The sequence below is a fragment of the Rhinichthys klamathensis genome, unplaced genomic scaffold (assembly GCF_029890125.1).
Source record: "Rhinichthys klamathensis goyatoka isolate OS25496 unplaced genomic scaffold, OSU_Roscu_1.1 h1tg000117l_1, whole genome shotgun sequence".
Taxonomy (NCBI): Eukaryota; Metazoa; Chordata; class Actinopteri; order Cypriniformes; family Leuciscidae; genus Rhinichthys; species Rhinichthys klamathensis.
The window spans coordinates 334,779-348,063 of record NW_026606654.1 but is presented as its reverse complement, the minus strand read 5'-3'; the positions used below and the strand labels follow the sequence as shown (position 1 = coordinate 348,063).

Sequence of the window (13,285 nt, the reverse complement as noted above, 5' to 3'; positions counted from 1 at the left end):
TCAATTCGCATTTGACATAAAAACATATGCCAAATGCATAAGTCAAGTCAAGTCACCATTTGTATAGCGCCTTTTCTATGTACACAAAAGGCCTATTTCTCTCAAATATTGTTCACAAATCTGTCTAAACCTGTGTTAGTGAGCACTTCTCCTTTGCCGAGATAATCCATCCACCTCACAGGTGCGGCATATTAAGATGCTGATTAGACAGCATGATTATTGAAATGAAACAAATTTAACCTTTTTTTAAAGTGTTACCGCAAACACCTCTAATAATTGAGATACAACAATTGAGTTTGTTACGATTAGTAAAGTATTAATTAGCATTCCATACCTGAGAAGTCAAGTGCACACACCCCAAACTGATGGAATCCTTTAAGTACTGACAACGGCTTCAAAAACTCTGTTTCCCATATATGAATAGATGAATCACGGCCCACCTGTGTAAGAAACAAACACAGATGTTTAAGTGCCCAGAACAAAAGGTGAACTAAAGCGATTTTGATGTATTCAGTAGAGAAACCTCTCTGCTTTGTATGCTGTTGCTGACAAAGACAGACATGTGTGCAGTTTGACTGTACCTGGCCTGTGGCTACATAGTCTTTGACAGGGTGGATGGCCAGACAGAGGATGTCGTCGTCATGGCCCAGGTAAAAGCGCTGTGTGTTCTGCTGTCTGTTGTACACCACTCCCACAGCCGCCACATGATACACAATCTCACCGGTCTGAGTGTAGAAGAGGTTACTTCTGCAGTCATAACCTCTGTAACTGAAACACACACACACACACACACACACACACACACACATGTTGTGTTTCCATGTTTTATGGGGACTTTCTATGGACATAATGATTTTTATATTATATCCCCTAAACCTCAGAAAATCACAGAAAACTTTCTGCATTTTTAGATTTACAAAAAAACATCACTTTGAATGATTTATAAGCTGTTTTCCTCATGGGAACCAAAAAAAGGTCCCCACAAGGACAAAGATTTCAGATATGGCCAAACATAGGGTTTACCAGGACACACACCAACACTGCAAATGTTTTCATAAACATAGGTCACCCTAAACAAGAATGAGTCACTTTATATAATACATGGATGTACGGATCTATCTGAATTAAATTATTTCTAACCAAATTTGGGCATTTTATCAATCTCATTGGTCTGAATTTTGTAATCCATTCATCAAAACAATTCACTCTGTAAGTAACTTCATTGATCTAGTATGTGGCAACAAGTAAATACTTTTTTTGTGTCATGAGTGAGTCACTGAATGAGTCACTCAAATGACTCGTTACAAAAACACATCGTTCACATCCGAAACAGTTTTATTATACTTTGCATTAAAATATTAAAATTTGCATGTCTACAAATCTACAAATAATTTTTTTTTAAAGTTGTGATAAAAAAAAAAGAGATAGAGGTAGTGAATAATATTTTCCTGTATTTTGTAATGTAGTATAATGGATTATCAAAAAAGAACAAATCTATGCATTGGTTGCAGATTGATTTTGAGATGAGGGCGTTGCATTTAAAAGTGAAGGCAAATGAACGTGCACTTGCAGGGGTTCAAGCGGAATAAAAGATCGGAGAAGTCTGGCTTACGTCACCAAAGAGAAGTCATTTTTATTGGAAGTTCTAGTTACGACTATTTTGATTAAACATTATGAGGTAAAAAAATGTAAAAAGTAAATCACATGCACGGACAAATTGTTCACAATCTATAATACACATTTGAAAACAGAAATTTGTATCCATTTTGTGAACTGCTGACCATGACTTTTATTGAGCTTTAGAAAAGCAACACTGGCCTAAATAAATAAATAAATGAAAATGTCCTTACATCATTTTAATTGATTATGATCATTGTCATTTTTCACAATTTTTCCATCTCCGCTTACAGCACTGTGAATGTATTAGTGCCGTTTCGACTTATTTCAATAAAAGGACAAATAAATGGAGACAAAATTTTTTTTTTTTTTATACAGTGACTTAAATTGCCTTGCTTCTGTAAACCCTTGAATAACCTGATCTGAATATTCTGCTATTCATCATCTCTTCATCCTCTAAAGTCAGATTCAGGTCTGCTCCTGTAGCCCGTGCACAGCTTCACTGAGCAATCACAACTATCACTGCCATGTTCTTAAACTTTAATCCATAACCCTTAATCCATCTGATGACCTATGGATGCACTTGAAACAAATGGTACAAATTTGCAGTTCAGCTGTGGTTGACCCCTTGAGCTCATCTGTGTGTTCTTCAGAAAGATTAGCACGCATTAAAGACAAAAATTAATGGCCAACTGTGTGAGTTGTGAGTCCAATCCAGCTTCCAGTACAACTTCTACACTAATGTTCTGGGTGTCAACTCATCGCCAAGTAGTTGGAAAGCATGAGCTTATGTCATAAGATAGTTTTAACTACCATCAGTCTGCCATATAAAGTGTGAAAAGAAAAGACTGCTGTCCATCTGCATCACTCTGAGTCAGAGAGGCAGGCTGATTTTGAAGGTATTGGTAATGTCAAAGAACATCATCTTAACTTTAGAGACAAGCTTCAGAAGATGAAGTGTGAACTACTGGTCTACAGCTAGTCCCTAAGGGTGCTATGACTCATCTTTGGGACTGACACAGGCACTTCCCAGAGCTGTGGCATACTTTTTTCTTTCTTTTTTGCTGGATAAACCTTGTTGCAGATTTGCAGGTGCATAACTAAATTATGAAAGCTAAATGGAGACCTCCTTACACCGCCTCTACACTGGAGACATGTGTTCTATTCGAAAGAATCGCTCCCAATAAAATGGAGCAAATTTAATTGCATGCAGAAAATGCTCGATGTGAAATAAAAGAAATAAAAGATTATCAAGAGTAAATATATACGAAATATAAGGAAATGCTTGAAAATATTTGATATTAATATTTTATTAACATTGATATTATTTTTTATATTATCTGAAATATTAATATTATGACTTTTTTTAATAATAAATACATAATAGTAGCCTATATGTAATATTGTTTTTAATTAATACAATTATTATATTATATTTTATCAATTATAACACAGTATATTTATATTGTATACAAATATTGTAACTTACAAAAAGTAATTCCTTGCAGGAAAAAGCAGATCATAGTGGTCCGACCGTTTGTAACATGATAGCTGGTTTGTGTACAATTGGTATACTACTAATAATGTTTATTTTTGGGGGACAAACTTTGAATAGTACTGATTGATTTTCCATCCGTTCAGTACTTTTGAGAGCTCCTCAAATAACAAACCACGTTGGCTGAAGCACTTACCCATGAATAAAGTGCAACCTCATTCCACTGGCTGGAGCTCTTTCCCTCTTCTTCATGGCTATGGCACGATGCTTTTCCTTACACTGCTCTTTAAGTTGAGGTAGATCTTCTTTGTAAACCTGAAAAACACATTTTCATCATAAACCACACACATGACTGAGGGAATTTAACAGGATCCATAAGAGAAAGGATTTGCTGTCAGGTTTTGATCTGCATACTATGGAAGCTTGTTTCCGCCACAGAATGAAAAATAAAAAAGGTAATTGCGACTTTTTTTTCTCACAATTGCGAGTTTACACCTCGCAATTCTGACTTTATTTCTCAGAATTGCAAAATATAAAGTCAGAAATGCATGATATAAAGTCGGAATTGGTTGATATAAAGTCGCAATTGCGTGTTATAAAGTCAGAAATGCATGATATAAAGTCGGAATTGGTTGATATAAAGTCGCAATTGCGTGTTATAAAGTCAGAATTGGTTGATATAAAGTCGGAATTGCGTGTTGTAAAAGTCAGAATTGTGAGATATAAACTATTATGAGGGGAAAAAAGTTAGTCTTTTTTTCCCCTTAGAATTGGCATGATAACTCGCAATTGCGAGTTTATATCTCACAATTCTGAGAAAAGATGTCAGAATTTCAAGATATAAACTCGCAATTATGTGTTATAAAGTCAGAATTGCGACTTTATTACTATACTATACTTTAAAACTCGCAATTGTGAGATAAAAAGTCTCAATTCTGTATTTTTTTCTCGCAATTGCGACTTTATTTCTCATAATTGCGACTTTATATCTCGCAATTGCAACTTTATTTCTCAGAATTGCGACTTTATATCTCGCAATTGCGACTTTATTTCTCAGAATTGCGACTTTATATCTCGCAATTGCAACTTTATTTCTCAGAATTGCGACTTTATATCTCGCAATTGCGACTTTATTTCTCATAATTACGACTTTATATCTCGCAATTGCAACTTTATTTCTCAGAATTGCGACTTTATATCTCGCAATTGCGACTTTATTTCTCATAATTGCGACTTTATATCTCGCAATTGCGACTTTATTTCTCAGAATTGCGACTTTATATCTCGCAATTGCAACTTTATTTCTCAGAATTGCGACTTTATATCCCGCAATTGCAACTTTATTTCTCAGAATTCCGACTATATCTCGCAATTGCGACTTTATTTCTCAGAATTGCGACTTTATTTCTCGCAATTGCGACTTTATTTCTCACAATTCTGACTTCATATCTCGCAATTGTGAGATAAAAAGTCGCAATTATTTTTTAAAATTTTTTATTCAGTGGCGGAAACAAGCTTCCATAGCATACAGCATGTATAAAACAATTACTTTTTTTACCAATGTCATCACAAACCTGTCGTCGGTAAGTATGTTGTGTTTCCTGTTCGATTTCAGAGTCCATCTCAGGCACGTCTGACTGATCCGAGTCGGATTCCTCGCTATGTGAGTCTACTAACGTCTCTGTAAAAGATGGAGAGGGCAAAATTACACTTCCTGCAATGATTATGCATTCCACTCAAGTAAAACAAATAAATGAATTAACAAATTAGCAACGATTCCATTTATCATGATCTCCTGAGAAACCCTGAGTAACTTATTAGTCATTCCTAAGTGCTGCCCCTCCCCTTTATAGATTTATCACTGAGAAAACTGCTGATGGCTAATAAACAGAATTGCCAACGTGAGCAGTGAGAAAACCATTAGGAAAATGAACAGCGAGCGACATGGTAGACTGAGCAGCAACATGCAAAGAAGAAAGACACAAGAAAAAGTAGACCAAATTTGCATTAGTAAAGGTGCTTTGCTTATATAATCTAGCACATATTTCAGGAGCACAGCCATCGCATCGACATTCATTTATTTCTTCAGTAGATTCGGACATAATTCAAGAGATTAAAAGTAATCTCTAAAAATGCTAGTTACCCTAGTGAAAAATACCGAAACCAAAATCTATTTAATATACATTTATTTCATACTAAGTATAGTACAAAACCATAAACATATTTACTAACATATCACTTGAGACTTACTGAAATAAATATTATAATTAAACTTTATTTGGAGTACTTCTTTATTGCACAATGCACATTTCTTAATATTAAGCCTAAAATGTGTTTTAATATCACAATTTGTAAGTATATGATCACTGTACAAATGCAATCTTTAAATGTAAGAGTACATAAATATGTAATACAAATATATTTTGGTGTATTTATTTTTACTAGAGTAAGCTTGTCAAAAAGCCTGGTATCCAAAGAAATTGTGTCTCGTACCTTGAGGAGCTATATGAAGAGTTTCTTTTGACTTCCTTTCAGGGACAAACTTCCACTGGAACACTGAGTGATCGGCTCCACCAATAGTAATCACCCACTGATAATCATGTGACCATCTGATATTGGTTATGTGTGCTGAGTGTCCTAAATATTTTTTAAACTTCGCACCTAGAAATGAAAATCACATACACTGTGTAAGCACAACAATTTAATAAAAGTCAGAAACCAAAAATCACACAAACTGGAAAAAGAGGACCTACCTTTTCTTACACACGGGTACCGAAATAATTTAACTAATCCATAATCATCCGCTGTAACTAAAACTTGACTACTGAAGTTGGCATCTACAGAGTTGATGTCATTGATATCTGAGTATTTAGGCCAGATCCCATTCACCTCTGGCCCGAGGACACAAGTCCACGAAGACCACTGGACAAGCTTCAGCTCTTCTCTGTTGGTCACTTCCTTGCCACCTAAACACATAGTCAAAACCATAGTCAGTCACGATTAGATGATCCAATTTGAGACTTAAATTTTGAGGAAAACATAATTCTGTCATGATGACAACTCTCTGAGTGTTTGACATGGTAATGGATATGACAATGTTGAAATGTTTGGTTTTGGAGTAATAGATCTGCTACGCTGCTGCTGTTGTTGCAGAGCAAGTACGGGACTTGCTACTGCCAATACATACATGCAGGGCTTGACATTAACACCTGCTAACCCGCCAAATGCGGGTGTATTTCAGCAGTGGCGTGCAACGCAGTCACTCCTACTAGTCACCGCAGCGGGTTGAAATTTATATAAAATATATAAATTTTTTGTCAAAAATATCATTTTTTCGATACATATCGATATTGAAATATATGCTTCCAATACTAATTTCCTGCAGAATAGATACGATACACCAGCTGCACGCGTCTCCCCTCACTCACTTGTTTAATTTTCTCCGGATGAATATTGTTGGTGTTACAAGGCTTACATTTTAGCGTGGTATTGTGTGTATTGTGCATAATTTTACCCATTCCCACAGATTTTGTGCTCACACTGGACAAAACCTTAGTGCTAACAGTATAATTGATCCATGTGTCAGTTCTTAAAGTGCCATTCTGGCAGTATATCTGCTGCCAAATTATGAGATAACATTCAAAATATCTATATGGCAGTTTTTCCCTATGGTATCGATGTCAAAATTGTGGCTAGTGAAAATGCTAAGTTGCTAGTAACTTTGGAAAACCACTAATCACATTGGCTGGTGAGCAAAAAAGTTAATGTCAAGCCCTGCATACACGACACGCTGCTGTGAGTAAGTAAGACATGCTGCTGTTGTACAATATAGCGTACATGAATTACTCGTAGCAGATCTATACAGGTGGAGCTGGGGAAGGTGGAGGGTTTCTGAAAGCGCGCTGCAAACTGCTAAAAAAATGCCAACCAAGAATTTGAAGGTAGAGCACACAAGCTCATTGGCTACTGATACAGCAGGATCCAATCAGCTGTGCCATATAGAGAATGATGTGATTGCAAGCAGATTGAGTTAAGGACCTTTTAGCCTGCGCCATCTAGAGTTTCATGACAGAACTTTGCATTTCCAAGACGACACAGAGCTCTTACTGGGCATCCTGTAGAAGATCCGCCGGCCGTTGCCATCATTGGTCTGTAGATACTTGCTGTCAGTGGACCAATCCATGTGTGTGATGAAGCTACTGGAGCCCACGCATTCGCCCACCTTCTTGTAGCGCTGCACAACGCCGTAGATGTCCACCGAGTTATCGTTAGAGCCCACGGCTAGGTGCGCTCCGTCAGGGGAGTACTTCAGTTCGTGGATGGCCTCTTTACGGTCCTTAATGTGGACCACCTCTGTCATGTCCCTGCAAAATGAGTACAGTTCTAACCGATTTGCATATTTTAGGTTGCTGCTTAGATTCTCAAATTGTACATCTCAGGGGCCACTTTTAGAAAATGAAGAATGACCAGGGGCCAGAAAATAAAATGATCTGGTAATAGTAATAAATATTTGATTTTGGTGGATACTTGACTTACAGCTTAGAAAACATCATATTGTCATTCATCAAAATAGTAAGTATCTGTTTATGGAAAGGCCCTTTTCATTTTCAAAAAAATTTAGTCAAAGTGAAATTAAACATGCAAATGGATCAACGATATACACTACCTACCTAGATTTTTTAAATACAAATTTTTATTTAGCAGGGATGTAATAAACAGTAAAGACACTTATCACGTAACAAAAGATCTCTTTAAAAAAAAAATGCTGTTCTTTTGAACTTTCTAATGTATTCATATATATTTCATGCATCATGGTTTCTACAAAAATATTCATCAGCACAGCTGTTTAAAAAATGTTTCTTTAGCAACAAATCAGCATATTAGAATGATTTCTCAAGGACATGTAACAATGAAGACTGGAGTAATGATGCTGAAAATTCAGCTTTGTATCACAGGAATAAATTACATTTTACAATATATTAAAATAGAAAACCGGTATTTTTAATCGTAATAATATTTCACAATATTACTGTTTTTACTGTATTTTCAATCAAACAAAAGCAGCCTTGGCGAGCAGAAGAGACTTCTTTCAAAACATAAAAAAAAACTAACCCTGAACTTTTTAATTGTAGATGTCTGTCTAAAGAAAATGAAGAATCATTTAAAAAAAAGTTTAATTTAAAAGTTCCAATTTCTTGGAAATGTATTCTTTGTATTCATGTTTTTAATGGTATTCTTTGTTTGTTTCATGTGGTGTAACCATCAAGCAAAAAAATTGATTTAAACCTTGAATACATGTGTTTTGAAAATAACCTCATTATATATAAAAAAATGTTTTAACAAATTTCAAGGTAAAAAAATAAATAAATATATATATATATATATATATATATACACTCACCGGCCACTTTATTAGGTACCCCATGCTAGTAACGGGTTGGACCCCCTTTTGCCTTCAGAACTGCCTCAATTCTTCGTGGCATAGATTCAACAAGGTGCTGGAAGCATTCCTCAGGGAGTTTGGTCCATATTGACATGATGGCATCACACAGTTGCCGCAGATTTGTCGGCTGCACATCCATGATGCGAATCTCCCGTTCCACCACATCCCAAAGATGCTCTATTGGGTTGAGATCTGGTGACTGTGGAGGCCATTTTAGTACAGTGAACTCATTGTCATGTTCAAGAAACCAATTTGAAATGATTAGAGCTTTGTGACATGGTGGAAGTAGCCATCAGAGGATGGGTACATGGTGGCCATAAAGGGATGGACATGGTCAGAAACAATGCTCAGGTAGGCCGTGGCATTTAAACGATGCCCAATTGGCACTAAGGGGCCTAAAGTGTGCCAGGAAAACATCCCCCACACCATTACACCACCACCACCAGCCTGCACAGTGGTAACAAGGCATGATGGTTCCATGTTCTCATTCTGTTTACGCCAAATTCTGACTCTAACATCTGAATGTCTCAACAGAAATCGAGACTCATCAGACCAGGCAACATTTTTCCAGTCTTCAACTGTTCAATTTTGGTGAGCTCTTGCAAATTGTAGCCTCTTTTTCCTATTTGTAGTGGAGATGAGTGGTACCCGGTGGAGTCTTCTGCTGTTGTAGCCCATCCGCCTCAAGGTTGTGCGTGTTGTGGCTTCACAAATGCTTTGCTGCATACCTCGGTTGTAACGAGTGGTTATTTCAGTCACTGTTGCCCTTCTATCAGCTCGAACCAGTGTGGCCATTCTCCTCTGACCTCTGGCATCAACAAGGCATTTCCGCCCACAGAACTGCCGCTCACTGGATGTTTTTTCTTTTTCGGACCATTCTCTGTAAACCCTAGAGATGGTTGTGCGTGAAAATCCCAGTAGATTAGCAGTTTCTGAAATACTCAGACCAGCCCTTCTGGCACCAACAATCATGCCACGTTCAAAGTCACTCAAATCAACTTTCTTCCCCATACTGATGCTCGGTTTGAACTGCAGGAGATTGTCTTGACCATGTCTACATGCCTAAATGCACTGAGTTGCCGCCATGTGATTGGCTGCTTAGAAATTAAGTGTTAACGAGCAGTTGGACAGGTGTACCTAATAAAGTGGCCGGTGAGTGTATATACATATATCTGTTTTTTTTTTGTTTTTGTTTTTTTACAAATATCTTGAATTATTAATTCATAAATATCATTACATTTTTGGGAGGTCGCACCAGATGACATTTTACAAACTATACTAACCTTACCTTGTCATCAATAGGTAAATTTATGTGATATTTTAATAGCCTTGTTGACCTTGAAACTCAGTCATGATAGTCTGCAGGGGTTAATTTCCTGCTAAAAGAGTTTTTTCTGCATGTTGGTCGCACCACATGAATATTCATAAGTTGTAAAGCAGTTTTGATAAGCTTGTGGTAGGTCAAATTTTTTCGAGTATCCCTGCTCTAGGCTGTTTTGCCTGAGTGCTTTTACCTGACTCTTAGCACTGTAAAGGATCCGTCTTTCATGCCCAGAGAGAGGTGGATCCCGTCTGTACTAACAGCAGCACAGCGTATCGGCTCCTCCATGTTGCAGCGTGCTATTAGCGCATGATCTACGAGACTCCAGATCCTCCAATTCAAAAAGAGAAAAAGAGGAAGTAACGACCCATAGAGATACACAAATTAGTGCATTGAACATTAAATGTCATGTTCTTAATAGACTTCATCTAATCTGAGGAAAACTGTATTGCTCAGAGGTCCAATTATAGCTCAGGAGACATGAAGTGTGTAATGTCAATTACTGTATATTTTCTGTACCACTAGCACCACCAAACAGAATTACACAAGTAATCCCTCATGAAAAAGAAGAGACTGCGTTAAACTACCTCATGTCTCAAAGCACATAACATTACTACAATAATGAACATAAACAACTTAAAGAGCACTGACCTGTACCACCTGACTGCTGAAGATTCATTTCAGCGTTGATAGTGTTGCCATTGAAACGCATAAATTTGAGTCACGAACCGTTCCGATTATAACGTCACAGGTTTCCATCTTTTCCAAATTAAGGTACAGTAGTTATGGTGTGAACGCAGCGTCAGCTCGATCTCGTTTTCATGACTATGTTTCTTAACACAATTAATTACACTTTTAAAAAGTGCACTTTGTAATAATGTCAAAGCAAAAGTTTTACTTTAAAGTACATTTTAAATCATTATGTTTTAATAATTTTTTGTTGTGCTTTCAAGACGTACACTTATTTTGTGTTGACTAACATACTAAAGCACATGTAAAGTACTTGATTGTAATTTAAACTGTGCTATTCAATATTACATTTAAAGTTAATATATATTAAATGGATTAAATTGCAACTTTATCATTACAAATTTGTAATTACAAAAATATTTAAATACATGATATACAAGTTGCAATAGAAATTACTAAGTTTATATTAGTTTACAATAAATGCTTGTCAGTACATTCAGTAGTACACTAATAGTACACTAATGTGCAATTAAAACATTACATTCAGGCCCTGTTTACACCTGGTATTAATATGCGTTTTGGTTGATTGCATCACAAGTGGACGACACTAAATACAGGTGTAAACGGGGTCAAAAATGTTTTGAGCTTGTCCACATTCGACCACTTATAGAGGTAGTTGAAAGCGCATTCGACCGGATTGCTTTCGTAGTGTAAACGCTCATGTGATCGAATGTGTTCGAACAGCCACAAAAGACCGTTTTCTCTCCGCCTACTGAACTAATGCATACGGCATACGCAAGTTTGATTCCTTCTCTCACCATTCCTGATTTCGAACACACACTCACAGCGTTCGGCTGGTCTTGCGGCTGTCAGAGCAGAAACAAAAGCTGATGCTCTCCGTGTGTTTTTCCGTTGTCTCCGGTAGAGTTCATATGTAAATAGCGTGAGCTTATTTTGTCAATTAGATAACAAGATCTGAAAAAGCCCAGACATTTACCCGCCCATAGACCCTCCCCTCGAAGAAATCAGGACAGAAGTGGTTGAAAGTGGACAAAAGAGATGGACTAAAACACTAAGAGTAAACGGGAATGTGTCTCCCTCGTCTACTTGTGATCCGAGCGACCAAAACGCATCTTAATATCAGGTGTAAACAGGTTCACACTTAAGTATATTCTTTTAAAGTATAGTATTTCCATAATAAGTACTCTTTTTGAAAGTATTGACTTCTTTTTCACAAGGGATCTCTTTAAGAAAAAGTTTGTTCTCAATTTAATCTCATTGTCATCTTAAAAAAAAAACCCAATTGATTATAAATGAATTATATAGCTAATGATTCATCTTTCCAATAGAGTGATTCAGATTTGTTATCAGCTCTTACCGAACAGAGCGGTCGTCGCTGCCGGTCATGGCGAGGGGTTTGGTGGGATGAACCGCGAGGGCCCACAGCTCGCCCTCACAGTGACCTTGCATGATGAGGAAGGGTTTGGTGCGATCATGCACCACCACCTCAAAAATCTCACTGTCCTGCGTGCCCACCAGAATGTGATCCCCTCTCCAGCACACGCTACGCACTGACAGGCCTGCACAGATCCATTACAAAAACAGTAAGAATGGGAATGAAGGCAATCGTGGATGTAAACAGACATGATCCTGAAACATACTGAAGGATGTACACTGTAGACCGTCAAGAATGGAGAGGGTGCTTGGGTGCTTGATAATACATATAGACATCTGGGATCGGTGACAAACAGGGGTAAGAGCTATGGATATAACACAGCCTGCATAAACAACACTGACCACTACAACGCACCTCTTGAATTTTCACCTCTAGCTACTGATGAGTCATAGAAAAAGAAAGTAAAAGAAGAAAAGAGATAGAGCTCTGTTAGAGGCAAATGACTTTTGCATTGTGGGATCCTAAAATTTAACAACAAAAAGTGGATTAATGGATTAAATAAAATAATTGTCAGTGTAGAGTAATGCATCCTGGGAGTTTGTAGAGGCTCTGACTCACCCTTATATCCCTGGTCTGTTTCCCTGAGGTCAATGACGGTGATGGGTTTGAAGTTCAGGTCCCATAACCGGATGCACCCATCCCTGCCTCCAGTGGCAAAGCCTTCTTCACACGCATTCATGCTGAAAATACCAGACTACACACACACACACACACACACACACACACAGGGGCTTTGAGAGGCTGAACGTCTCTGACAACTGAAACAATTAGAGAATCTAACTGAAGTCTCAAACTTTCACTGCAGTGACAGAACTAAGGGTCAAATAAAGTATATTTGAAGAACATTTGCCGATCTTAAAGGGTTCAAATCATGAGAAAACTAACTGATCTCGTTGTTTGTAAATTAAACAATCAATTGCATTATATTAAAATACTGTAACTAGTAGAACTATAAACTTCCTTTACAGTTAAAAAAAATGTTTTTGGATTTCATCAGAAACCAAATTTAAACGACAACCACTCACATTTACACATCAACAATGCCAATTGAGTTAATAAGGAAGTAGAATTTAGCCAATTATTCCTAAACACCAAAATAATAAACAATAATATGTAAAAAAAATATTTAAAACTTTTATATTACTTCAATAAAATATATTTGGTAACACTTTAGTTTAGGGTTCAATTCTCACTATTAGCTATAGTTGCTTATTAGCATGCATATAACTAGTCTAGTTTATTGGCTGTTTTGTATTACTTATA

At 36.9% G+C, this 13,285-nt stretch overlaps 1 protein-coding gene across 2 annotated transcripts in view; it reads right to left on the bottom strand.

The window, feature by feature from the left end:
* eml5 (EMAP like 5) overlaps positions 1-13,285 on the bottom strand; it is a 115,843-nt gene that overhangs the window by 44,667 nt on the left and 57,891 nt on the right. For both annotated transcript variants that reach the window (XR_008807455.1, XM_056255056.1), the window contains exons 6-15: positions 12,581-12,716; positions 11,945-12,146; positions 10,070-10,207; positions 7,220-7,476; positions 5,866-6,078; positions 5,606-5,773; positions 4,687-4,793; positions 3,309-3,427; positions 582-768; positions 335-440 (exon numbers count right to left, since the gene is read on the bottom strand). Coding sequence is in view for 1 of the 2 variants with exons in the window: in XM_056255056.1 (XP_056111031.1) it covers positions 335-440; positions 582-768; positions 3,309-3,427; positions 4,687-4,793; positions 5,606-5,773; positions 5,866-6,078; positions 7,220-7,476; positions 10,070-10,207; positions 11,945-12,146; positions 12,581-12,716 (1,633 nt within the window). In the remaining variant the exon portion in view is untranslated. The remainder of the gene's footprint in view (positions 1-334; positions 441-581; positions 769-3,308; positions 3,428-4,686; positions 4,794-5,605; positions 5,774-5,865; positions 6,079-7,219; positions 7,477-10,069; positions 10,208-11,944; positions 12,147-12,580; positions 12,717-13,285) is intronic.